Below are 26255 nucleotides of genomic sequence, written 5' to 3'. Positions count from 1 at the left end.
TGATGGTAAATCTTAGGCAATCAGAAGTCAAAAAATACCCTGAATATTTATCTGTGTGTCCTCTTTCACTTTGCTGCGGATGTCCACACCAACAAAAACATCCACACTGTAACTGAAGGCACAAAATTACCTGGGATTTTTCTCCCTTGGCTGCAGCCTACTTTTAAATCCCATGCACTCCTCCAAGAATGTGGGCGTGGAAAAGTCCCAGTGTGCCAAATTTGCTGTATATTTTTCTGTGCATCATGTACAATGATCCACAATGAGCCACTTCAACAAATAAGTGACCCTTGACAGGGTTATCTTTCTCTTATTTCTCCATTACAGATATTTGCATTTGCAGATATTCTGAGAGTTGTCACTGCAATGTAGTAACAGTTACTCACTGTTTAAAATCACAGTATATATATACCCTTGGCTTTGTGGCTCCCCATAAAGATAAATGTTAGTTTTAGCTAAATTTTGTGGACCATTAACTGCATTTTTTTCACACTGATCAGCACATAAAACATCCTAGTGTTAAAAAATTGCTAAGTCTCCAGATCTATGCATAGCTTGAGTAAAAAAAATTTGAAAGAATAATCAGCATCCCATGCTGTTTTCTCTTCCCAGAATTGACAGTCATTCCTGGGAAAGCCCTTCAGATCTATTCAGCAATTATATCTCCTCCCATTTTTGTATTTCATATGAAAACCAGTGCAGGAGAGGCAGATTAACCAACACTATATTGCAAATGTCATCTTCATACAAACTCTATTCATCCACAGCTAGGTCAAGAGAAGCATCATCTGATTTGCTCTTTGCACTGCCAAACTATAATGGAAGGCTACTTTGCAATTAATTGTGGCAGCATAAAGTGTGTACAAAATTGGAGGGTTTTTTTCACGTAGTAATACTGCTTGATTGTTGTCTGCTGCAGAAGAAACAAGGATGAACTAGGCAGGATTCCTCACATGCCTCTTGTCTACATAACTGGGAGAGGCAAATGCATCCAGACATTTCAGACCAGGCTCTTCACAAGTTTTTTGCTAGTTTGGTTTTTAAAAATGAGGTTTTTTTCTCTCTACAGCCCCACTTTATTAGAGGTGATGGTCAAGAGGACACTTTGGGTCTGCCTGTAGGGCTGTAAAATTTTTCTGCATTGATCACCCAGTAAAATGGGTCCCTTTGTTATCTAGAAGGAGATTCTCCTTCTAGATTCTATCTACGAGAATGCTTAACACATGGATGAGTTCTCTCTGCAATTCAGTTTTCCAACAGTTGTTTTATCTGCATGTTTAGAAGGACAGACTTCTTTCCTGAGAACATATCTCAAATGGCATGGTCATGCTCAGAATCTCAGCATCTGGGCCTCTGAATACAGCAAATCTGCAAATTTATAAATGGTCCACACATTCCAGATGTGCAGCTATGCTTGTCTGCCCCTTCTCTGTCCACCTAATTTTGTGGTAAAGTTGTCCTGGCTGTGCAAAGCCTTAAGAATTTGAAGGGCATTGTGCTGGGAGACTGAGAAGTCTTAACTCCTGAAACTTCAAAATGCTTTTGTGACAACAGGTCCTTCGAAGAAAATGATGCAATCTGTTTCCCAACAACTCTTCCTTGAGGAATTCCCCATCGAGGCTGTCAGCTGTATATCAGCAGGATGTCCTAGGAGAAAAGTGTTGTGTTTTATCTTCTTTTTTTGCCAGGGTCAGGATTAAATGTGTGAGACAGCATTTTGTGTTTGGACTCAGATGTTTATTAATTCTTATCTGTGTTACAGTCTCACAGACCATGAGTTCTGCAACACCTTTAACTAACAAAGTAAAAATGGAGCTGTGTCTCTCTCTACAAGGCCTTTTAAGGATAAGCAATCCAATTAGGAAATGACACCAAAATTATTTTTACTTTTAATATAATAACTAATCACCCATGGCCCTCAATGCAGATTTTTCTGCCCAATTACAAAATACCACCTAAATCCATTGAGAAGAAGGTGAAGAAGAAAGATTAGCCTCAGCCCTAAAACCTCCATCTTGCTTTATATATGTATTACTATATTCTAAAACTCTAAGTTTTCCACCATGTGATATCACACACTTCTATTCAAACTACACACCCATAATCCCAGCGCTATCACTCATTTTTTGAGGCCTTTTCCATGGGCTCAGGTCCAATGCAGTGTTTTCTTGGGATCAGTGCCTGTCAGCACAGAAAGTCCAAAATTCTCAGTACTCAGGGTTCCAACAGAAAAGAAGAGACAGATACATTAAACCACCACAGAAAGGATTTTTGCCAGACCTCTGTTGTGAAAGCAAACTCTCTCTTGTTAAAGGACAGCACATTGGGAGCACTGTTCTTTCCACAAAGGCATACATAACTTACTCCACTCAGTGCAAATCAAACACCTAAGAGCCTGTTTGAGTTCAAAATAATAAATTTATGCTGAGCATAAAATTATTTGACAAATGATGTCAGTGTAAACTAGTTACTGTGACAGCAGGCCCTTATTTAGAAGCATAACTACTCAAATCAATTAAAATTTGTTCAGTTCCTACACTAAATATTCAGAAAAATCTAATAATTGCTTTTAAAATTGGAGTGTGTGACTCTTACATCTTAACACTTCTCTATTACAAATTGTCCTTTATGAAAAAGATACCAAATCAGCATACACAGTCAATGTTTAGCTCTTAATAACCTGGATTTAATTCACAGGATGTATGAAATCACTGTTAGATTAAAAAAAAAATTCAAGTAACATTTAGACTACTGATAACAAATTTGAAATCCAGTGCTTACTCAACTTACTGGATTCTAAATCTAGAAAATGGCCAGTAACTTGATTTTCATTATCTGGTATTACTTTTTTTTTTTCCTGTTGTATTGTCACTTACAGTATTCATTTCACATCATTTGTTTGTTCCCATATACAGTCTTATTACCTTTCATTATTACTATATCACCCACCACCCTACAGAGCAGCACCTACTCAGTGCAAATTCTTACATCACAGCAAACCATTCCTCTGTTGTCATTGCATTGGGATGTCATGTGGTCATCATCTCTCCAGTTCAGAAGAAAACCCAGGTTTTCCTCCCTTCTCTTCTCAATTCTTCTGATGTTGAATCAAGAATTATACTCTGCACGATAGCCCCAGTTATTCAATCTGTACTTTAGAGAAATCCCCTTTGCATGAAACCAACAGTATTTTCTCCTGCCTCTATGCCCTGCATTTCCCCCCTCTGCAGAAGGGTGTGAAGGGTGTGGTGTAGGCATCTTCCTGAAATGGGACTCTGGGGATAAGTGTCATGGACCAGTCTGCTCTGCCAAGTCTGCTTGGATGAACAGAATAAAGGGCAAAAAGACTGGTTGGGGTCCTCAGCTGGAGGTAAGAACATGATATAATCTGCATTCAGATTATACCCACCAGAAGACTCACTCCCAAGGTGTAGCTCAGTTTCCCAGCACAAATTCAGGCACCAGTTTTGTGTACTGCTCTGTATCAGTAGCAGAAAGTGTTTGTTATCTGTCTTTTCTAGCAGTGGAAGATGTATGAGCCAGTGATGGGTGGTAGCATCTCCTCTGAGCAGTAGACAGTCCTTCCAATCAAAAAGAGTTAATTTTAGGGAAAAAAAATATATAGGTGAGGGCATTTGATTGACAAGACTATTAAAAAAAACAGTGACATTCTGCCTCATGTACACACAATGGGAAAAATACTGTCCATGAACTAATTAGAAAAAAAGATTTCTAAGTGGCCTTACTTGCAGGTGTATGTCTTTCCATGTATGCAATATAGTTTAGAAATGTTGACAATTTAATCTTATTTAAATTATAATAACATGAGCTATATAAACACTCTGCACACAAAAGAAAAATTTATGAGACAAAATTGTTTTGCAAGGCAGGACAGAGTCAATGTATGATGAAGCAAAACTCTGCTGACTATAACTTTTGCAAACCACCTGAAGAACTCTATGCTGGAAAAAAAAAAAAAAAAAAAAAAAGATGTAAATGCCTATGAATTGGGGTTCTACATGTTTATACTGAAGAAGGGTTTTTGAATGTCTAAGTGATTTGAGCTGATCATTTCAGCAAAAATAATTGTTACTGATTAAAAAAGAAGGGAAACCACAAGAGTGGCTGAGGTCACTTGTTCTGTTCAGCCTGGAGAAGAGGAGACTGAGGGGAGACCTCACTGCAGTTTACATTTTCCTTTTGAGGGGAAGAGCAGGGGCAGGCACTGATCTCTGCTCTGTGGTGACAGTGACAGGACCTGAGGGAAGGGACTGAATTTGTGAGGGCAGGTTTAGGTTGGATATCAGGAAAAGGTTCTTCACCCAGAGGGTGGTTGGGTATGGGAAGTGGATTTGCCTTAAAAGCTTTACCAAGTTTTAAAAACTCTCTACAAATCCATTTCCCACAGCTGGGTACTAGAACAGGGAAATGGTCACAGCACCAAGCCTGGCAGTGTTCAGGAATTCCAGACAATGCTCTCAGGCACTTGTTGCGATTCTTGGGATGTCCTGTGCAGGGTTAGGAGCTGGACTTGATGATCTTGTGGATCTCTCCCAGCTCAAGACATTCTATGATTCTGTGGAAAAATAGATAAATCTCAAATTAAAAAAAAAAAAAAAAAAAAAAAAAAAAATGCTTAATGTGCTTGGAGAAAAAAAAAATGAACCCAATTTTAGGATCATATGAATTATCCTCTCCAAAGGTAAACCACTAAGGTGATGCCACATACCAAAGAGTCTCCTCTTCATAGCATAAATCAAAGAAAAGAAGAGGATGCAATGAACACATTCAAAATCAAAAAAATCTATTATTTGAGTAACAAATGAAGTCTCTTTCTGACCAATATGTGTCATACATTATTTCCTCAGCAGGGTGTTTATGTTTTCTGTCTCATGTGACTTGCAGAAATTTTGTATCTTGAGACTGTCTTTGCAGGTAACTAAGGATTCTCAAGGTGCAGAAGTCCTTCGAAGAGAAGGGAGCAAACACATACACAGACAGACAAACATCCACAGGTAAGAATGCAGGATCAGATCAGCCTCCTCCTCTAGGAAACAGAGTAACCAAAAACATTCTGATGATAAAGTGCACAGATGCTCTTTTAAATAAATTAAACACATGAACTTTTATAACCTGATTTGACCAAAAACTAGTCCACTGGTCATAACTGTTTAGTAGCCTCCAGCCCCATTCCTAATGAATGGTGACCCATAGAAGGTATCCTGTAAAATATGGTGTCACAGAAAACAGAAAATTAATGCTATGAAAACTCATCTCCCCTTTGCCCCAACACATCAGGCAGCACAGGATTACGTTGGTTGATGTGTGCTTTTTTCATTGTAGGTGGAGGGCTTCAGTTTCCACATCCATCTCCCTGGCGTCTTTCATGAGAACTGATGCAGAATGAAAGAAAATTTGCATTCATTTTTGAGCAAAATGAACTGCTCATCATCTAAACGGTATCAGAAGCAGATAGAAAGAATGAACAGCAACATATGAAGAGCAAAGAAGTTCCTGCTTCCCTGATTCCCCTCTTCCATCCTTTGAATTAGTACTGCCTAGAATGGCAGAATAAAGCTTTGTCCTTGCACTGCTCTGGTACTCATGGAAAGTCCCTGTGACCACAAACATTTCATCCGTGCTTTTGGAGTTGCACTTTAGAAAATGAGCTCTGCTAGGAAAAACATTACATTCTTATTTAGAATGCCTCAACATCTCTCCTTCCACCTGTCTTCTCATATTGTTATCATCAGCACCAGCAGATCATTGCTGGCACACGTGCATTTACCTTATCTGTTTTCAAAGACCAACATATAGTGTAATTCCCCTAGTTTCAGGTTTTTCTACTGAGAAACCAGGTCATTATCAAAATGTGGTTTTATGGATGAGAACAAATCAGGATTAAAAAAAAACAAACACACACACAAAAAAGGCAAACCAAGCAATAAACCAAGCAGCCAACCAAGACCAACAGCAAAATCAAAAAATATGACAAGCTGAAAACAAGACAATGGAAACAAAAGACTGGAAGGTAATGCAATTGCATGCTTAAGAGAGAGTTCACAGGAATGGGAGGCAAATTCATTTCCATGGTTCTTCTGGTACTGACTATTACTAGAGACAGGATATAAGCCTAAATGGACCTCAGCTCTGACCCAGGATGGCAATACCTGTTTTTAAACACAACCACTGACAGATGGATGTAGGCAAGGATTTGTTTCTACCTAAGGAATGAAATAACACACAGCAAGACTAATCACTAAACCATGACCAGGGAGCTCATCACTATAATGGCAAATTTAGAACAACAAGAAGGAAAACAACATCAGCTCTAATGAATATGGATGGGTGGCCACACCACCTGGGAACAGAGAATTCATTTTCCCACATACGAGATCCCTTACAAAATCTTGATGAGATGACAGCTGCTAAATAGGGAAGGAACCAGTGTGTGCAAGCATCAAGTTTTTGTGCAGGGTAAGAGATAAAAATAATCTGTACCTTTTGAGACAAAAGAGCCACAGCAAATCGTACATTGAAAGTTCAGCAGGGAAATCTAACCACAGAATCATTATTATACATATTAGATAGGTGTCCTTGCTTTGGGGAGGTTGAAAAGAATTTTGCTACATGATGAAAGTTTTAAATGTTCTTGCATTTGAAGGCTGGAAGAAAAGCATTTATTTAATTTACTCATTCTCCATATGAAAAAAAACCCCAAAAAATCAGAAGCATAGCAGCCCAGATTCTCAGCTACATTGGAAAAAAACCCCAAAAAACCAAAAAACCCAGCCAACCAACCAAAACCAGAACCAAAACCAAAACCAAAACCAAAACCAAAACCAAAACCAAAACAAACAAACAAAGAAAAACAAACAAATGAACAAAACAAAACAAAACAAAACAAAACAAAACAACAACAACAAAACCAAACAAAAACAAAACCAAAACCAAAACCAAAACCAAAAACAAAAACAAACAAACAAAAAAACACACACAAAAACACAAAACCAAAAAAACCCCAGCAGTATAGGCCCTAAAAATACAAGTAATTTCTGTATTCAGCTGAGAGTAGACGACTCTGAACAAAGCAGAGTCAAATTCGGGCAGAGACATCAGGCACAAAGTTTTAGCAGAAAGCAGTAACTGGCCCTCCCATGCCTTCCAAAACAGAGCATGGGGATTGGCACGTGATCTGCTAAATCATGACAGATCTGTGTACATCAGGAGCTCCTCCCTTGGTTGAGTTCAGGATCAGGATGTGCTTTGAAGGCAGAATAATTGGCCACAACAGATTTCTCTTTTGATGCTGTTGTAACTTTCAATAAATAAATGGGTAGCTATGGTGTTTGCATGTAAGGGTGCACTTGGCATTAATGGAGATTTTTCACCAACAGATTCGACAGACATCAATGACAACCATAACTAGAAAAGGGAAATGGGTTACATTTCTCAAAGCCTCTTTTATCCCTGTTTTATCGTGTTCTGTGAACTTCTTGAAACTATTTAACTCTGTGGTTGTTACACTGTAGTCGTAGTTGTGTTTTTCATGCTCTACCACTGTAACAATAACAAATACATTCTAATATTAACTTAATTTCCTTTTGTTTTCACCACACTGGAGTAAATTAAGACAATTCCAGGCTTTGGGAGTGCGGGGAATTCGGAATGTGCCATACAAACAACTTGACCAACGCAGTTTCCTACATCAGTATTTACTATTATTTTAGTAGTTTCTGGTTTCAGATGGATGCTCACAGTGCTCAGGACAACTGGATTATGGCAAAGAGCAGAATCTGACTGCAGGGAACATGCTCTTGAGCTTTCACTGTGTTTCTGTGCGCAGTAAAAGGGATGATGCTGTAAAACAAACGTTTGTCCTGAACATCATAAACTTCATTATAAATTAGGTTCAGTCAATAATTGAAATTTAAATTCCAAAAATTTTGAAGTAGCTAGTTCTTTCCACAGTTAAACATCAGAAGTGTGATTCAGACACTAGAGGTGGCTTCTGCTCTTCAGCAGATTTGTAGAGACAAGTATTTGTGACCAGCCCTGCATCCCAGACACTCATGGCTCCTAGGAATGTTCCAAAACAATGTCTGCTCGTGCTCTGTCAGGTTCTGTCCTGCAGAATACATGGTAAGTGTCAGGACTCTGCACCCCAATCCCTTTCTGACAATGCATCAAGGTAATGGCACCTGGACTAATGTTCTGTTGACTTGAAATAAAATAATTTCCTACTTTTTAAATTTACCTGATCAATTGTTTTGGGCACAAAATTAGCACTTGCAGACACCTTTCTCTCACTTTGTAGAAAATATAATGATAATGAAAGCATTCTAAAGAAAACCACCCAGAGAGCTCTATTTCCAAATTCAAATTGTGTTTTCACTCACAGAGGCCTATTAGACATTGACTTCAGACAAAATCAACAGAATAATGTTAAAAAAACAACATCAACAACAACAAAAAATACTTGAAAATTACTGTTCTGTTGTGAGTTGTTCTGTGGCTTTAAAAGCAGAAAATAAGAAGGAAAAGAAAAGGAAAACAACCTCACCACACTCCCAGCTAAGAATTTCTTCGTAATATCTAATCTAAACCATCTCTCTGCCATTTTAACAACATCAGCGCTTGTCCTATCACTACATGCCCTTGTAAAAAGTCTCTTTTCAGATTTATGTAGACCTCCTTTATGTACTGGAAGTCTTCCTGGAAACTTCTCTGCCCCAGCCTGAACAGTCACAACTCTTTAATCCAGTTTTCTAAGGAGGAGAGGTGCTCTGATCATCTTTATGATGGACCTGTTCTCCCCTGGACCTGCTCCAACAGGTTGATGTCCTCTTATGTTGGGTCCCCAGAGCTGGATACAGCACCACAGGTGAGACTCTCACAGCAGCTTGAGCAGAAAGATTGGATCAGATGACCTGCTCTGGTGCCTTCCAGCCTGACCCATTCTGTGACTCTCTAATATATTGTGGCCCCCAGAGCTACCCCCAGCCCTGGAGGTGAGGCTGCCCCAGAGCAGAGCAGAGCAGGACAATCCCCCTCCCTTGCCCAGCTGATGCTGTCCCTGATGTCCCCAGGACAGGGGTGGCCCTCCTGGCTGCCAGGGCACTGCTGGCTCATGTTCAACCTTCCCTTGACCAGGTCCCTTTCTGTGGCACTGCTTTCCAGCATCTCATTCCCCAGTCTGTCTGCACATCCCCCACCAAGTGCAGAACCCAGCTCTTGCTCTCATTGCACTTCACTCAGCTGGTGATTTCCCAGCACTTTAATTTAAGATCCCAGTCTTTAAGGGAGTCAACAGCTCCTCCTAGTTTAGTGTCAGCTGTGAGTTTGCTTAGTATCCCTTCTCGTGCTGTGTCCAAGTCATTTATGAAGATGTTGAAGGGCACAGAGTCTAAGATGGAGCCTTTGGAACCCCACTAGTGACAGGTCCCCAGCCTGATGCCACCCCACTCACTGTCACTCTTTGTGCTCAGCCCATCAGCCAGTTCATCACCCATCACGTGATGTATTTATCCAGTTGTGTGCTGGACATTTTGTCCACAAGAACACTGTGAGAGACAACATTAAAATCTCTACTGAAATCCAAAAAGATTATGTTAACTGGCTTCCCTTATTCTACTAGGTGGGTAACGTTGTTGTAAAAGGAAATTAAGCTTTTTCAAACAGAACTTCCCCATCATGAATCCATGCATCCATGCTGACTATGGCCAATGACTGCATTGCCTTTCAGGTTTTTTTTTTTTTTTTTTTTTTTTTTTTTTTTTTTTTTTTTTTTTTTTTTTTTTTTTTTTGTTTTGTTTTGTTTTGTTTTGTTTTTGTTTTGTGTTTTTTTTCTTCAATAAATCACAGAATTTTATTCTCTAACATTTTACCAAAATAAACAACTTTTCCTCCTTGTTTTGTCTTCACTGTGTTCAAGCAACACTAAAGGACCTTGAGCACTGAATCACTTGGTCAGTTTTGTTAACAGCATGATCTAAACACAGGATGTATTTCCTTCTGCTCAGCATACACACCTCAGGAGTCTAAACTTATTAAACAAATATTTTTGCACACTCTTCTGCACTGAGGAAGAGTAAGTTCATTGTTATCTGGAATTTTTTTCATTATTTTGGTCTGGAATTTAAAACCTCTAAAATAATTTATATTTAACAGGAGATGTAAATATTTGCAACGTGGTTTCTTCCCATATAGATAACCAGCTCAACAAAAATTAATTAGGAATTAAAGAGCTCTTGCTGGTCTTGTATTCACCATGATGGAATTTTATTTAAATATCAAAATAATCTGCACAGGATTTTCTGAACTAGTTTTCCCAGAAAGTCAGCTAAAAATACCAAATACATGATACATTAAAGAAGCAGTAAAGATGAAGATAATAATATCTGTGGAAAAGAGGAGCAATTGGTGGAAAACTCCTTTTCCAAGACTTGTGGTTTCCATACTGAAAATACTTTCTCTCAGCCTATGCATTCAGTTTCTCCTCAGAACACCTGACCCAGCAACAGGCAGGAGAATATATTTGTCACTCCTCAGAAGAGCACAGCTATCCCGTTTCTTTTTTCGTTCTCCTGAGGCACAGAGACATTTAAAATGCAGAAAATCCTCCAGCAGTCCTCATTCATCTGATGTGATCACAGAAAGCCCAAGATGCAGTACAGAAGGTGGCAGACAGAGACTGTGTGCTCAGGTCTGGTATTCCACAACAAAGGTAGAGATGCACAGGCTGTGCAATATTTGCCCTTACTGCTGCTTTCTCTTCAGCATCTTATTGAAGAGATCATATTTACAAGAAAATATTGAAACCCCTTCCCACTCCAAGGTTATCATTCACCTGGGTTAAGGGGATCAGAAAATCCAGCTAGGGCACCACCCTCAACACGAAAATTAAATTACACCCTTCAGACAAAGTATGTCTTAAAGTGATATGTTCCTCTAAATGTTGCAGTGCAGAATAAGCCTGCCCACCAACCACTCTGAGGCATTACGGATGTCAGGGAGCAGCCAAACATCCATGAGACAGTACCAACAATTTCTCCACAGCAAAAGAGCCACAGTTCTGCCTTGACCTTATGGAACCCACTCAAAGGCAGCTGAGGGATGCAGAGAAGAAACTGAAAAACAGAGAAAATAGGAAGGATACTCCATTGCTTGCACACAACACACCTACCTGTGGCTTAGAAACAAACAGACTGAAGTTTTACCACATTCTAACCTTTCCCTCTGCTTTCCAGTCCATGGAATTTTGAAAATAAATATGAGAAAAGTGTATCTCAAAGAAATGCCTCTATAGTTGCAGAAGCAATAATCATTTATGTCACCCTGAGCCAAAGTCAGCCATGCACACCACCCTCTGGTACAGTGTTTTCTTACAAGATTAAAAGTACTTGGCATGCAGAACTAAAGCAGAGACCACTGCAGTGCCAAGAAAAAAAATGAATATAAGTCCTCTAACCTTCAGAAAACACCTTAGTAAAGTCCAGTATTTCTGGCTTGAGTTTTTTTAAAGAAAATTTGTCCACAATATTACTTTATGTCAAAACATCATCTCCTTTAAATGGCTCTCATCAGTTAGTCCTTATACTTAATGGATTTTACAGATAAACTAATGAGTTCATTCTTGCTACAAGCTTGTTCTATAATATATATTTTTTAAATGCTGCAAAGATATTAAGGTAAGTATCAGGGACTAAAACTATATTCTGGGGGCTTGTACACCTCCTAAATTAACATTTAGGCCTTTTTTCCATTTTGGTGGCCTGTCAAGCTTTTCTAGTTTTACTTTATCATCCAAGCTGAAACTGTACATGCCAGCTGCCTATCAAGAACTGATAATTTCTCCTAATTTCATTGACAAAATTTTATTGGAAGTGTTTCATTGTTTATAAGAGCAAGTCTAGAATATTCCTTTACTGAAGTTAAAAATTTGAGCAATGCATCCATGAGAAACTTTACAGTCCTCCTTAAACTGGGTAAAAAACACATGATGTTGTCAGTCTAAGGGCATCAGAAGAGAGGACAGACCACAAGAGCCACTGTCAGTCTGTTTCCCAGTTCTGATGACACAGTGGTGATGCAAGAGCTTCTCACATCCTCACATCTACTGCTGAAGAGCTTCACCAAGCTGTAGGCACAGATTAGACCAGTACTCCAGCAGGAAAAGTAACCTACCCTGCTCCAGTCTGTCTTAACAGGTTCCTCTTCCACTCTGAGAGACAGGTAATGCTCTTTTCCAGGTTAATAAAATAGGAAGGACAGGAAATAAACACATCTGATAAATTAAAGCCCTTATTAACACACACCAGTTCTTCCTTTCTGCTTTTTATGAATCATAACTGCAAATTCAGAAAAAGCAAAAGGAGGCTGTTGGTTTGGAACAGGCCAGTGCTTGCAATGTACATCTGAATGTTTGATGGAAAGTGCAGAGACGGCATCACATAATTGCCTGTGCCTCTTTGGATCTGCCTTTTTTTCTGTGAAATCAATGCTCTGTCACTGTGTAAAAAAATACCACGTGTCATTGTAATTAAAAGGTATGTGCCAATATATGTGTGGAAAAGCAAGGAATCAAAGTCAAGTGAAAGCTAATCATGGAAGGTACTGGCCTTTTAGATTTGATTAAGCCACTCTAATAAAACTCTTGTCAGGTTACATGGCATGACTATAACTGACAGTTTTGGAAGTACACTATTTACTGATGAAGATGCAAACTAACTGAATCTGTAGAAACTGTGACTTTCCTTGTTAGTGATAACATTTTCTTCCATTATCCCACTTAAACAGGTAAGTAGCAATAAAAAAAGATCCTTTATCCTAGATCCACCTGTCCACAGACTTTGAAACATAGAGGTCTTTCAATTGTCATTCCTTTGCCTTATGTACTCAGAGCCCGAATTGATCCCTAGATGAGCTTGCTGCATTACATCTTGTTTGTGAGGTATCAGCTCTATGGTACCAGCTGTTTAATGGTGTCCTATGAGAGGATTTGGATTCCTGGATTTCTGTCTGCATCCTAATTACTTTTTAAACACTGCTTGCAAATACAACATTGTTTCCATAGCACAAGAATTCTTTACTAGATCGCAGCATTCAGAAAAAAAGAAAAAAAAAAAAAAAAAAAAGAAAAAAGAAAAAAAAAAAAAAGGTTAATTGTAATTTACTCACAGTTAATTGAGTTTATATATTTTGCTTCCTTCAGTTGCATGTGCCCAGAAATATGTTTATTGTGTCCTTCCTGTATCTTTGTTTCAAAATACTTCATTCTGTTGCTTTATGCAGTTACACTTTGCTGTCACTCTTCACTGAGTAAAAACCATCTGGATGGCCAGGCAAGGGGGAATGAAGTGAAATCCTGATTATTTTGGGTAGGATTCTCCAGGGCTCACTACAGCCATCTCAGGGGACCAAGGAGGGGATGCCAGGGTGTTTTACAGGGTCCTGGGACCCATCCTGAGTGGGGATGGGCCAGGGGAGGCACAGTGGGCATCCCTCCTTGCCTGATTCATGCCTGGCTTTGGCTGCCTTGCACTTTTTGCAGGCTTTTTAGCTCTCAAAGAGGTGTCCCTCTGTCGGGTGTGTGTGACACAGCCAGCCCACATCACACCTCTAGGCTGGGGGTGATTTGTTGCTGCTGGCAGAGACAGGTGGGAAGTGGTTGTTTTTCCATGCTGTGACACAAATGGGGCTCAGGAAGCGTTTCATTACAGCGTAAACAGGGAAAATTAGATTAGTTTGGATGTCAGCAAGAAGTTTATTATGGTGAGGGTGGGGAGGTCCTGGCACAGGGTGCCCAGAGAAAATGTGGATGCCCTTGGATCCCCTGGAAGTGCCCAAGGCCAGGCTGGATGGGGCTTGGAGCATCCTGGGACAGTGGGAAGTGTCCCTGCCCATGGTTTTAGATAAGTTTTGAGGTCTTTTCAAGCCCAAACCATTCAGAGGTTCTTGGGGGGAAAAAAACCCAACAAACAAAAAAAAACCAACTCAAAAACAACTAAACAAACAAAAAACGAAACAAAACAAAACAAAACAAAACCCAAACAAACAAACAAACCAAAAACCCCAACAAAACCCAAAACCAAACCAACCAACCAACCAACCAAAAAAACCCACCAAAAACAAAACAAAAAAAACCCACCAAAAAAACCACAAAAAAAAAGAAACAAACAAACAAACAAACAAAAAAAAACACCAAAAAAACAAACACAAAAAACCCCCAAAAAACCCACAAAAACAAAACAAAACAAAAACCCCCAAAAACAAACAAACAAACAAACAAAAAACCCCAAACCAAACCCCAAAAATCCAACCAAATTTTGCTCTTTCCTTGAAAACATTAATGCTGTTGGAACATGAGGTGCTGCCTATGGGTACCGAGCCGGGGCTGGCTTTGCCCTGCGGTGGGCAATGGTCACAGCAGCAGGGTGACAGCAGAGGACAAAGTCCAGCCTTTCCCTGCCAAGAGCCCCCCACGAGTCAGTGCAGCCTCTTGAGGCAAATCCAGGCTGGGATGCAGTGGGATGGCCACCGGGAGGCAGTGGACACCTGGAACTTGTCCTGCTCCCGTTCGAGGGGAGCTCAGAGCAGCAGCTGTGCGAATGTGCCCAAAAGGGCCTTTTTTGGGTAGGGGGTGGCAGCTCTGGGGAAGGCTGGAGCTGGCAGTTCTCCCTGAGGATCAAGTTAATCCTTCCCAGGCATCTGCCCGGGGGCTGTGGGATGGGTGAGGAAGGGGTTACACACATGCAGGTTACCAAGATCACGTTTTTTATTCAGATCAGGAGGGAAAAAAAAAAGAAAAAAAAAAAAAGAAAATAAAAAAGCGCCCCCCAAACTAACCGCGCCCCCTCGCCATTCCTCCAAAAAAACAAACCCACGACAAACCCAACCCAACGACAGACTCAATGCCATAATCCGGGCGGACAAATCCATCGCACATCCCCGTCCGGAGGCTGCCCGGGCGCTTAAACCTGCCAGATGCACGGGATGGATAAGGCTAAGCGGGGATTAAAGGGGCTCCCCACGGCGGGACGGCGGCCACAAAGGCCGGGGGGAGGACGGGGGCAAAAGGAAAAAAAAAAAAAAAAAAAAAAAAAAAGCTTAGGGAGGGTGGGAAGGCCATGGAAAAGTCGCTTGGCAGAGGAGTGAAATGATTCCCTGCATCCCGCGCTTTGACAGAAATCCCTCCTGCAGAACAGGGGGCTTCTGACTACATTAAAACAGTTTTAACTCGAGATGAGCCTCTGTTTAGGTTTGTTTTGTTGGGGTTTTTTTGGGAGGGGTGAATCGCCCATCTTTAGGCCGGGGGTGTTGGTTGCAGCAGCAGGTGGGTGGCTCCGAGCCCCCGGGGGTTTCCAGGCGCTCTCCTCACCCCTCCGGGCTTGGCCCGAGCTATTTTAGGTCAGTGATGCCCCAACGGATAAATTCTGTCAGTAACTGGGGCGTCAACACAATGGGCCACTGTGTCACCCGCGGGGAGGAGAGCGGGCACGGGGACAGGGACGGGGACAGGGACAGCCACTGCTGGCCCTGTGCTCGTGGCACAGCCTGACGTGTGCTTCCTGAGCATCACAGCACAGGGAGAGCTCCAGGTGTGTGACCCAGGTGTGTGTGATGTGGGAGAGGACGGGGCTGTGTCTGGGGGACATCAAGAGCCTGTGTGTGTGTAGGGGGGGTGTGAGGTGTGTCTGTCCACGTGTGTGAGGTCTGTGCGTGCCCTGAGGGTGTTTGTGGCATGTCTGTGCACACCTGTGCTGCTGCACAAGGCACATGTGTGTGTGTGCCTGTGCATGGGTGTAGGGATGCTGCCTTTGCCTGTGAGTGCATGTCTGCACGGGTGTGCATGTGTGTGCAGCTGACAGGGGTGTGTTTGTGTGGGAGGATGGATGGATGGATGGATGGATGGATGGATGGATGGATGGATGGATGGACGGACGGACGGACGGACGGATGGATGGATGGATGGACGGACGGATGGATGGATGGATGGATGGATGGATGGATGGGTGAGTGATGATGGAGATGGATGGATGGATGGATGGAAGGATGGGTAGATGGACCAATGGACAGACAGAGGGATGGACAGGCAGATGGATGGAAGGAGGGATGGATGGATGGATGGATGGATGGATGGATGGATGGATGGATGACGGACAGACAGACAGCTGGAGAAATGGCTGGAAGGACAGAGAGAGGTGGAAGGATGGACGGGTGGACAGGCAGCTGGAGGGATGGATGAAAGGATGGCTGGACAGACAGAAGGACAGAGAGATGGAAGGATGGGATGGATCTATGGATGGATGGATGGATGGATGGATGGATGAAGGAAGGATGAACGGCCAGATGGAAGGATGACTGAATGGACAGACAGGCAGAAGGGCGGACGGGTGGACGGACAGACGGCGGGACACACGGACAGACGGCGGGACACACAGACAGACGGCAGGACACATGGACAGACGGCGGGACACACGGACAGACGGCGGGACACACAGACAGACGGCAGGACACATGGACAGACGGCGGGACACACGGACAGACGGCAGGACACACGGACAGACGGGAGCACACGCGGACACACGGACAGAGGGCAGGACACACGGACACACGGACAGACCGCCGGACCCCCGGGCGAGCGGGTGCGCGCGCACGCGACCCCGGCCGCGCGCGTGCGCGCCCCCCTCCCTTCGCGCGCGCGGGGCCGCCCCGCCCCGCCCTCCGGCGCCCATTGGCCGCCGCCGGGAAAGGGGGGCGTGTCCCGGCGGCGGCCCCCGCGCTGCCATTGGCCGGGAGCCCCTTTGTGTGCCGGCCGAGCGCGGCCGCCGCCAGTCGCCGGCGCGTCCGGGGGGCACAAAGGCCGCAGCATGGTCCTGGTGCACGTCGGATACCTGGTGCTGCCCGTCTTCGGCTCCGTGCGCAACAGAGGTACCGCTCCCGGCAACACGGGTTCGCGTCCCGGGGCCGCCAACGGCGGCGAGGGGAGGGCGGCGCGTCCCCGGGTCCCCGGCGGCAGGAAAAAAAAAAAAAAAAGGGGGGGGAGCTGCCCCTCAGCGTCCCCCCTCAGCCCACCTCACCCAGCCTTCTCTGGGGCGCCTCCCGCCCCACACACACCACGTTTTGGGACCCCTCTCTCCCACTCCTCCCGTCTCCGCTGCGGTAGATCCATTCCCCCCCCTCCCCCCCCTTTTCCACCTCCCGTTCTTTTACGGATTTTTATTTTATTTTTTAATTTACCCTCTCCCCCCACCCCCCTCCACACCCCTCACCCGTAGCCACCAGGCCATCCCAGCGTAGCTGTAGCCGATAACCAGCCATTTTTGTACCTCCATCCTGTGTAGTAGCTGAGTTTACATTTGCACTTGTAAATTCCTGTTAAGTGGATTCGTTTTGCTTGTGGTCGTCGTCGCAGAGTCTCTTTTTTTTGGGGTGGGGTGGGGGCCAGGCCGCCCCCACATTGCGGCCAGACCCTCAGGGGGGCGGCTGAGGTGGGGAAAGGATCACGGTGGGATCATCCGGTCCCTTGCCGAAAAAAAATTAAAAAAAAAAAAAATTAAAAAAAATATTAAAATTAAATTTGGGGAGGGGGAAGCGCAGCAGCGATTGGCCGCGATTCGGGAAAAAAAAAAAAAAAAATCGGGCTTGGCAGAGAGAAGAGAAAGGGGCAGAGTTGGGGAGTGGGATGTGTGTGGGGAAAGCTGGCGGGGGGTGCAGCATCCCTGATGTCCCCGCGGTGACACCGCTGTCCCCGCGGGCATCGCCCCCAGCCCTGTCCCCTCCCCTGCAGCCACAAGTGTCCCGTCCCGCTGGAGGCACCCCCCAAAAAAACCCAACAAACCTCCCCCCCCCCCAAAAAAAAAAAAAAAAAAAAAAAAAAAAAGCCAAAAACCAACCCGGGCTGCCGAAAGAGACGACTGGCAAAATGGTTTTCCATTAAACAGGGATAACATTTTTTTCTGCTGTGCTGAATTACTTCCTGTTCTTATTTTGTGGGTAATTTTTTCTGTACCGAATATCCTTTGGTTGTGTATCTCCACCTTTTTTCTTGTACTAAAACTAAAGCATGGTCTGTATTTTTTTACATTACCTAGTTTCTGATGTAAATCTCTCTGTAGAGACATACCCTGCTGAAATGTAATGTGCTGTAGCCTATACATCTGCTCAGTGTACGCTGCTTTTGTTCTGTTGCCCTTCCATAGCATGGTGGGCCTTGCCTTTTTGTATTGTGTGCATGATGACATTGTTACACACGATTCCACTAATACTAATATACGATCTCTCAATAAAGAAACTAGTTTTCCTATATTAACCTAGTGTGCTTTTTCTATTGCTGTTTTCCCATTTATTGTCGTATCCTGCTGTTTAGATTTTTTCCTTGCTTTCCCCTCATCGTGAGGTTTTGAGTGAGTGGATTTTTTCTCCCTCGTAGAACAGATTTGGGGGCTTTTAAATACATTTTTTTTCCCCCCACCACCACCACTTCCTATCCCATATCTACCCTCAGCATTAGTCTGTGTGTACATACTCCCCAGCGCACAGTCCATGTTGCTGTTGTGCCGATGCAGAATTCTGGTTTTACCGCAGAACAGCCAAAAAAAAAAAAAAAAAAAAAAAAAAAAGTGTACAAATCCAATCCCTCATTATTAATCAAAAAAAAAAAAAAAATTGATGAAGGGTCTGCTGCTTATTCATTCTAGTTACAACATTACACCTTCCTTACCTCTGTATGGATGGGAGGGGGGGGAAATGTTTATTTTTTCTAAAACTCTTGATTAACAAGAAGTAAACCAACCTGTATTAAAATGAGGAAAAAAAAAAAAAAAAAAAGAAATCCCCCTCTAATCTTTAAGCTGTATATTTTAAACATATACATCCCTGCGAGTGCCCTGCCCACCATCTGCCATGCGAGAAGTTGCTGTGCCTCGGTCCCGCGGCGACTGGCACGCTATAAATATCTCCACTAGACCCCTGCAAGGCAGGGCTCGTAAAAAACGTCCCAGCTGCTAATGTTGTAACTACATTTTTTTTTCCCCTGCTCTAAGCCTCCAGGCCCACCATCTTCTGAATAAAAACTCGATTTGGTTTAAAAAAAAAAAAAAAAAAAAAAGGCAAACTGTGGGGTTGTGAGAAAGTCTTAAAATATTGGGAGCGTGGAGGGAGGAATGGATGAATTGCGGTCAGCGAGCAGTTTTGCTGCGGCTGCAAAAGCGATGATAATAATAGTGGTCACCTCTCCTTGTGCCTGCAGCAGAACCTCCTCTCCCAGGTCTGCAAAACGGTCCTGTAAAAACCTCCCCGTTTTGGCTTGGATGCCACGAGGAACTGAGGAAGTCAGGGCTCCCAAAGCCAGGAGATGGGGCTGGGAGGGGAGGCGAGGGGGGGGAGCATCTTGTCTTTAATTACATTTCCACAGAAGCCGGGGCGGAGGGGGGAGACGCAGGATTGGTGATTGGTCTTTAATGAGAGGAAGACAAATTCAGCAGGTCGGTGGCTCCCACCCGCTAAAATTTCACGAGGAGCCGCTGGCAAACCAAACAAAAGCCAGTGGCTCCTGCAGCCCGCCCTGCCTTTACCCCCAGCATCCCTCCCAGAGACGCATCATCTCGCAAGGCTGTGCCTTTCCACCTCTTCTCCTTAGCTCTATCCTGAGTTTGGTCGGTTTTTCTCTATGAGCATTTATTTATGATTTCCTTCTCCATATCTTCCTTTTCCGTGTCCCTCGGTGACTGTTTGGCCATCCTGTCCCCCTCTGTATGAGCACCGGTGGGGTGCCCCCGCCGCTCCCCCCTGGATGTAGTGTATGCCGTGGCCCTTTGTTCTCTCGCTCCATCCTCGCCCCGGGCCAGCGCTGAGCTCCTCCGTGCCTGACACGTCCCCCATACACATCCCGAGGAGGGGAGGCTGTGCTTCTCGCTTGCATGAAGGGAGACATGCATGCCTGTTGGGGCTGATCATTTTCCAATGTGATTTTTTATTTTTATTATTATTTTTCTCCCCCCCTTTCTCCCGCCCTTTCCTTCCCCACCCCCTCCTCTTTTAATTTTTTTTGTTTGTTTGTTTGTTTTGTTTTGTTTTCCTTTTCTTTTTAAATTCAAACCCCCTCCCCACCCCACCCCCAACAACCAGTCCCACACCACGTGAGACAATGAGATTCGGGTTATGGCGTGGGAAAAAAATTAAATTAAAAAATCCCCCTTTCTCCTTTTCCCCCCACCCCAAACCCTGACACGGATAAACCCATCCCCTCCACGGACACCTGCCGGCAGCTGCCCCTTTGTTGGGAGTGGGGATTCATTGCAGTGAGTGTAACAAACCTCCCCCCTCCAGGTCTCACTCTGCAAATTAGCTCTGCTACAGAGCAGGGCTGCCTGGTCAATCCACTCCAAGGATGCCTTGGTAATCTAATAATGCAGAAAACTGCTGGGTTAATGGCAACTTTTAAAGCAATTTATCATCCGCATCATATTTTTGACCTGTCTTGTTAGAAACACATCCATACAAGAGGAAACATCCCCCCCCCCCCTCCACCTCCCAGCCTTATTAGTCAGTAACCACCAGGCTTTCATAGCTCATAATCCATCAAACTCATCCACATTTTAATGACTTAATTCCTTTGACACTCTTGAAAAGCCACGTTTTGAGTCCTGAAAAAGCCACCTGGTACAAAGAAAACGAATTTTTTTTTTAATTTTATTTTATTTTTTTTTTTTATTTTTTTTTTTTTAGTCTTTTTTCTTTGTTTTTTTGTTTTTATTTTAGTATCACGGGCTGAGGAAATCCAAGGCGGGTCACGTGCCGGTGGTGCTGCTGTGGGTGTGGAGGCACATGCAGTGATTTCTGTAAAACCTAGACATCTCCCCGGCACCAACCTGTATCTCTGGCCTCCCTTAAATAACTCAGTAACAGGGAGAAGGATAATCCCAAACACAGACAAAACGGGCTCTGAGGTTCATTTATGTCAGGGCTGTGCAAAGGTCTCACACCCATCTGTGCGCATTCAACGATGGCAAAAAGGGAGCTGGGCTGGTGGGTCTCTCACACGGGCTTTGGGCTGGTGGCACAGCTCACATCCCTTTTTAAGAGAAAGAGAAACAAGCGGTGGTCACGTTTTGCTCATGCTGGGAATTACCAGCAAAGGCTAAAGAGAGCTGATCTGGATTTACCTTGCTGAGCGCGGATCTGGCCCCTGTGGAAGCGTGTTATTTAAGAACCGGTGAGTTGGTGCGCGAGGGAGGCAGCAGCAGAAGCTGTGAAGCTCGGGGGTGGTCGGGGGGGTGTGTCTGCCACAAAACCCCGGAGCTGCTCTGCTGGAGGGGGATGGAGTGCTGAGGACACTGTGGGGACACAGCCCAGCCTTGCTGGGGGTGCCTTGGGCAGAGTGTGGGTGTCCTCGCAGAGCCACCCCCAATCCCTTTCCGTGACCTTTCTGGAAGGACTTTACTGGAGTAAGTCTTGAGTTTAATCTTTGTTGTTGCTTCAAACGCTGCTCAGCTTCTTGTTAGCTGAAAGGGGAGGATGGAGCGTGGCTGGGGCAGGTGCTGCCCCAAAAGCTGTAGGAGAAATGCTCCCCCAGGTACCACAATGGAGCACATGGGACATCCAAGACTGGCTCATGCGTCTCCATGACCAGAGGGAGAATGGTGGCCACTGCTGGAGGTGCAGAGGTGGAAGGACAGGGGAATACAGCTCTTTTGGGAGTAGCAAGGACACAAGCATCCCCTCCCATCCCTTACATGCTGGTTTAACCCCAAACCATGCACTGGGGCCGTTTCATGTCTAAACTGGAAGATTCTTATCTCCTGAGGTGTTCAAAAAGGGACAGGCACTGCAGCAGGTCAGCAGAGAAAATCCTTTCCCACCTTTAACCTGGGAATGCTCGTTTTGAGAGACTTTAAATTAATGAGTGAGAAATCCAAGGGGACATTTGCAAAAGGTCTTCTCCTACGTTAAACTGTCTTCAATATCTGTAACCCCTAGGAACAGAGTTTGACAGTTGGAAGAGATGTGATGGCATTGCCAAATGCTGTGACTCTTGGGCATCTCGTGGTATTTGGGTGTTCCTGCAAAACCCTGCAGCTCCTGGAGCTGGCTGGTAGCACAAGGCTTTTCTCTTAGGGGGCTGTACATAATGTAGAGCTTCAAGCTGCTGCTTATGGCAAACTTGGTCCTCAAAACTCCCAAGTCTGCACTCAGCAGGTGTCTCAGCTGATGTGGGCGTTTGGGAAGGGGATGTGGGGCTGCAGTGGGCCAGGGTAGGGACCTGCAGGGAGGCAGAGAGACTGGGGACAAAACCCAGTGGGGAAAATGGTAATATTCTCCCTTTTTCGGTTCAGTTTGGGGAGATGGAGTGGGTTCGTCTGCAGTTGGGGTTGGCAAAGTGGTTTCCCAAGCAACTCTGCCCAGGACTCTGTGGGAGATCCACAAGTCAAATCCTTGTGTGGTCTTGTCTTACTCCTAAACCTTCTTAGTGAGAAAACTCTGTCTTGTGAGAAAGGTTAAATTCTCTCTAAAAGGAAGGGAAAAAAAAAAAAGAGAAAAAAAGAAGCAATCACTCCTTAGCCTCTTGCAACAGGTCCTGGTGGTGGCAAGGACTGGGCTCCTGTGCTGGAGAGCTCAGCAGCAGCCAGGATGGAGGGAAAGCAAACGCTTGTCTGCTCCATGCCTCCTCTCCACCTTTTCTTAACCCTTTCTGCTCCTCCTCTGCTCAGTTTTGCAGTCTCCCAGGACCTTTTCTCACACATTTCCCTGCCTGATGGTCCTTTGCATTTCCCATCCCCAGCTGGATTGGGCTGGTTGGCCCATGCTGTCGTGGATCCCTCTTGGTAAGTGTCCTTAACCTCTGTTGTTTTCTCTCCCTCCCTTTAAAGGCTGCAAAATGTGCCTGCAGGAAAATTGTGTGTGTGTGCGGCTTGTGGCTCTGAAATGAACATCATCTCTTCATTGGCTTGAGGGGCTACACCCAGTGGGGTCAGCAGCAAAGAAGGGTTGGAAGCAGCAAAGGTTGTGGGGAGAAATAGAGATAAGGGACAGCCCTCTGGGCTGGGAGCCTGTGAAGTGAAGACACGCCTGTAGGGAAATGTTTGGGTGAGGATTTTGGTAGCTGGGGGAAGGCTCCAGGTGTCTCTGTCTCTCTCACCACATCCCTGTGGGCTCCAGCTTCTCCCAGTGGCTGCCCTGAGTGGGGGTGACACCCCGAGGTGTGGGTGACCCTCAGCTCAGGCAGAGCCATTGGCTGGTTCTGGTTTTCCTCTTTTTTCCTCCCTCGTGAAGGCTCTAGTGGTGCCGTGGAGCTGTTAATGTGCACCACCCCTCCATGTCCTTTCCCAAATGATCCCAAGAGCAGGTGTGTCCCTAAACAAGGAGAGCACCAGGCACGAGCACCTTCTGGGACTTCTTGGAGCAGGACTGATGGAACTGGACAGCCCTACCAAACCATATGTCCAGCTCTGGAGCTAAGAACGGCTGTGGAAACATTCTCTTGTCCTTTTTCCCAGGCTGGGAGGGGTCTCTGAAAGGCATTCAGAAAAAAACATCCCTGGGGCATCTGTCTTGCTGCAGCTGCTCCCCACCCTGGGTTCCTCCAGTGAAAGAAGGGACTGGGAAACATCCCTATAGCAAATGTGCCCTCCTCAGCTGTGCTTCCTGTGTGTCTCTGGGATTCCTCATTCTCCTGGTGGCATCTGGCTCTTCCTTCAATCACACTGCTAGATCAAGGCACTGATATTTCCCACAGGAATTTGGGTTTTTTGGAGGCTGTGGGTGCACGAGGAGGCGCCACTCATGACCACTTGCCCAACCAGCTGGCCAGTTTCTGTGCTGTCTCTGCTGAAAACTGGGCATCTGCAGACAAAAGGAAGCTTTCTTCAGCCTTTTTTTAAATTTTTTTTTTTTTTTTTTTTTTAATAATATCAGAGGAGGTGCCTGTATTTGCCTGTGTGCCTTGGGGCAGTGCAGGATGTTTGTCTGCTCCATTCAGGGCTGACCATCATCAGCTGGTGGGAGCTGATGCTTAAGCAGTCTCTCCTGAGAGCCCCAAACCTCAGTGAGGAGCAGCTGGAGCCTAAAAGGAGCTGTGGGTTCATGGTGAAGCTCCCTGGACCTGGGGCTGGATACCCATCTGGCAAGGTCTGTACTTGTTTGGACATGCATAAACCCCTCCATCCAAAAAGAAAAAACCCTCAGCTTTTAAAAGAGTTGCTTGGCATTTATACTGGGGTGAATAAGATGAGAATCTAGTCTGATTCTCAGTGTGTTTTTATCTTAAAAGAGAGAAAGAAGAAAAAAAAAATAAGTTGGCAGCAAACTGGCCGCTGAGTAAAGGTGCTGTGTTTGCCAGGAGGGTTTGCTGGTGCAGTTATCTTTGCAGAGACTATTGGGGTGTGCTAATCCCTGGTTTGGCATTTGCAGTTAAACTTGAGCAGGAGCCTTTTAAATCTCAGACAGCCTCTGAAGGTAATGGGGGTGGTGATGCTTCAGGAGAAGTGTCCATCAAGCCTGGCAGCTTCCACAACCTCCAGGCGGAAAATACCACTCATTTGCCTGTCAGGAAAGGAGCTGTAAATCTCATGCAGATTACCATGCTCCTTGTTGTGGTTTGCTAAATCCACATTTCTCTCTCTTCTCTCATAGCCCGGCCTTTAATATTAATATCTTTAATTTCATTTATAAATTCACTTATCAGCTTTCATTAGTCATTCCGTTAATGATCCCGGGCTGGAAATTTGTCATTTGACGTCAAAAGGCAGATTAAGGGACTTCTTAAAGCCTTGGGAAACGGCTTCATGCAGCACCAGAATTACAGTGGTTGGCATACGAGGCTAATACTAGGTGTAATTTGCATCTGCTGCTCAGGGGATGAGTGATTATTTTATATATTTAGCAGAAAACAAGAGAATTTCTTAACCATGAATGGTGTGCTACGTTTCCTGCAAACTCTGCAGTGTTATGAATCACTGTGCTATAAACATCTTGTTTGCTGGCATGCCTTGGTTTCATGTTAGCATGGGGGGATCCTGACAGCTCCCCTCCTCCTTGGGGGGGTTTTCCTGATTGAAATTAGGAGATTCCCTCCATGCTAGGAGCTGGAAGGGACAGGGAGTGGATTAAGTTTTGCTCGGCTGAAACTGAGGGCCTTTGGTTGCTGAGCTCCCCTGATGGTAGGTGAGGGTGTTTGGGAAGGTTTGGAGATGAAGGCATGGAAATACAGGGAAGAAACCTCACAATATTTGCTCAAAATATCTAGAAAAGAGCAGGGTTGGGCTGAAAACAGATGAGATGTAGCAGCTCCAGGCACTGGTCTGTTCAGGCCAGTCAGGATGAGGCTTTACAGATGCTGGGAGCAAGCAGCGTGTTGGGAGAGACCTTATCTTGACCAGCTGTTATTTGTGATATCCCACAAATCTCCTGGGGCTGAGATAATGAATGAGGAGGCTTCCTGCACAGAGATAGCTTGACATTAGTGGGCTTGGGGTTGTTACAAAGTTGTTTCTTTTTTATAATGAATCACTCCTTGCAGTCAACCTGATAAAAAAAGGCCCTTTCCCTGCTGGGCACCTGCAAAGCCTGTTGGCAACCCCAAAGTCTCTCCTGCTCCTCTGTGCAGAGCCTCCTTTGAGATCAAAGGGCTACAGGCAGATCTCTACGAGCCTGAACGGGCAAAATCTTATCTATTGTGCAACAAAAACATTAGGAGAGCTGGTTTTGCTCAGCCCTCTTTGTCTGAGTGGGGTGACCCTGACTGGATGCCAAGTGCCCACCCAGCTGCTCCATCACTCCCCTCCTCAGGAGGGCATGGGGGAGAAAATGAAATGGACAAGAAGCTGTTGAGATAAAGTCAATTAAATAACGCAGAAGCAAAGCCTGTGAAGGAAAACAGAAGAGTTACACTCTATTTCCCATCACCAGGTGATGTGTGGCTAATTCCTGGGAAGTAGAGATTCAATACTTGTAGCAGATGGTCTCAGGGAGCCACCCATGGTGTGACACAGCCCCAGGGCCTGTCCCCTGGGCTGGCACAGCTGAGACACCTCCAGTGCTGGGGACAGCTCTGGGCCCCTCAGGACAAGAGAGACACCGAGGGGCTGGAGCGTGTCCAGGGCAAGGAACCGAGCTGGGGAAGGGTCTGGAGCCCCAGGAGAGGCTGAGGGAGCTGGGGAAGGGTCTGGAGCCCCAGGAGAGGCTGAGGGAGCTGGAAAGGGGCTGAGCCTGGAGAAAAGGAGGCTCAGGGGGGACCTTGTGGCTCTGCACAAGTC

The 26255-nt window shown here is 44.9% G+C and overlaps 1 protein-coding gene across 2 annotated transcripts in view; it reads left to right on the top strand.

Annotated features, from left to right (window-relative positions):
• Positions 1–16733: 16733 nt before the first annotated feature.
• ARK2C (arkadia (RNF111) C-terminal like ring finger ubiquitin ligase 2C) overlaps positions 16734–26255 on the top strand; it is a gene marked incomplete at its 3' end in the record, with an annotated part of 52405 nt that continues 42883 nt past the window's right edge. For both annotated transcript variants that reach the window (XM_083882949.1, XM_083882948.1), the window contains exon 1: positions 16734–16932. In XM_083882949.1, coding sequence (XP_083739075.1) covers positions 16872–16932 — 61 coding nt within the window. In that variant the 5' untranslated portion in view covers positions 16734–16871. The remainder of the gene's footprint in view (positions 16933–26255) is intronic.

Source organism: Zosterops lateralis, assembly GCF_965231275.1.
Source record: "Zosterops lateralis genome assembly, chromosome: Z".
NCBI lineage: Eukaryota > Metazoa > Chordata > Aves > Passeriformes > Zosteropidae > Zosterops > Zosterops lateralis.
The sequence above is the reverse complement of the archived record's forward strand: the minus strand, read 5'-3'. Positions and strand labels throughout refer to the sequence as shown.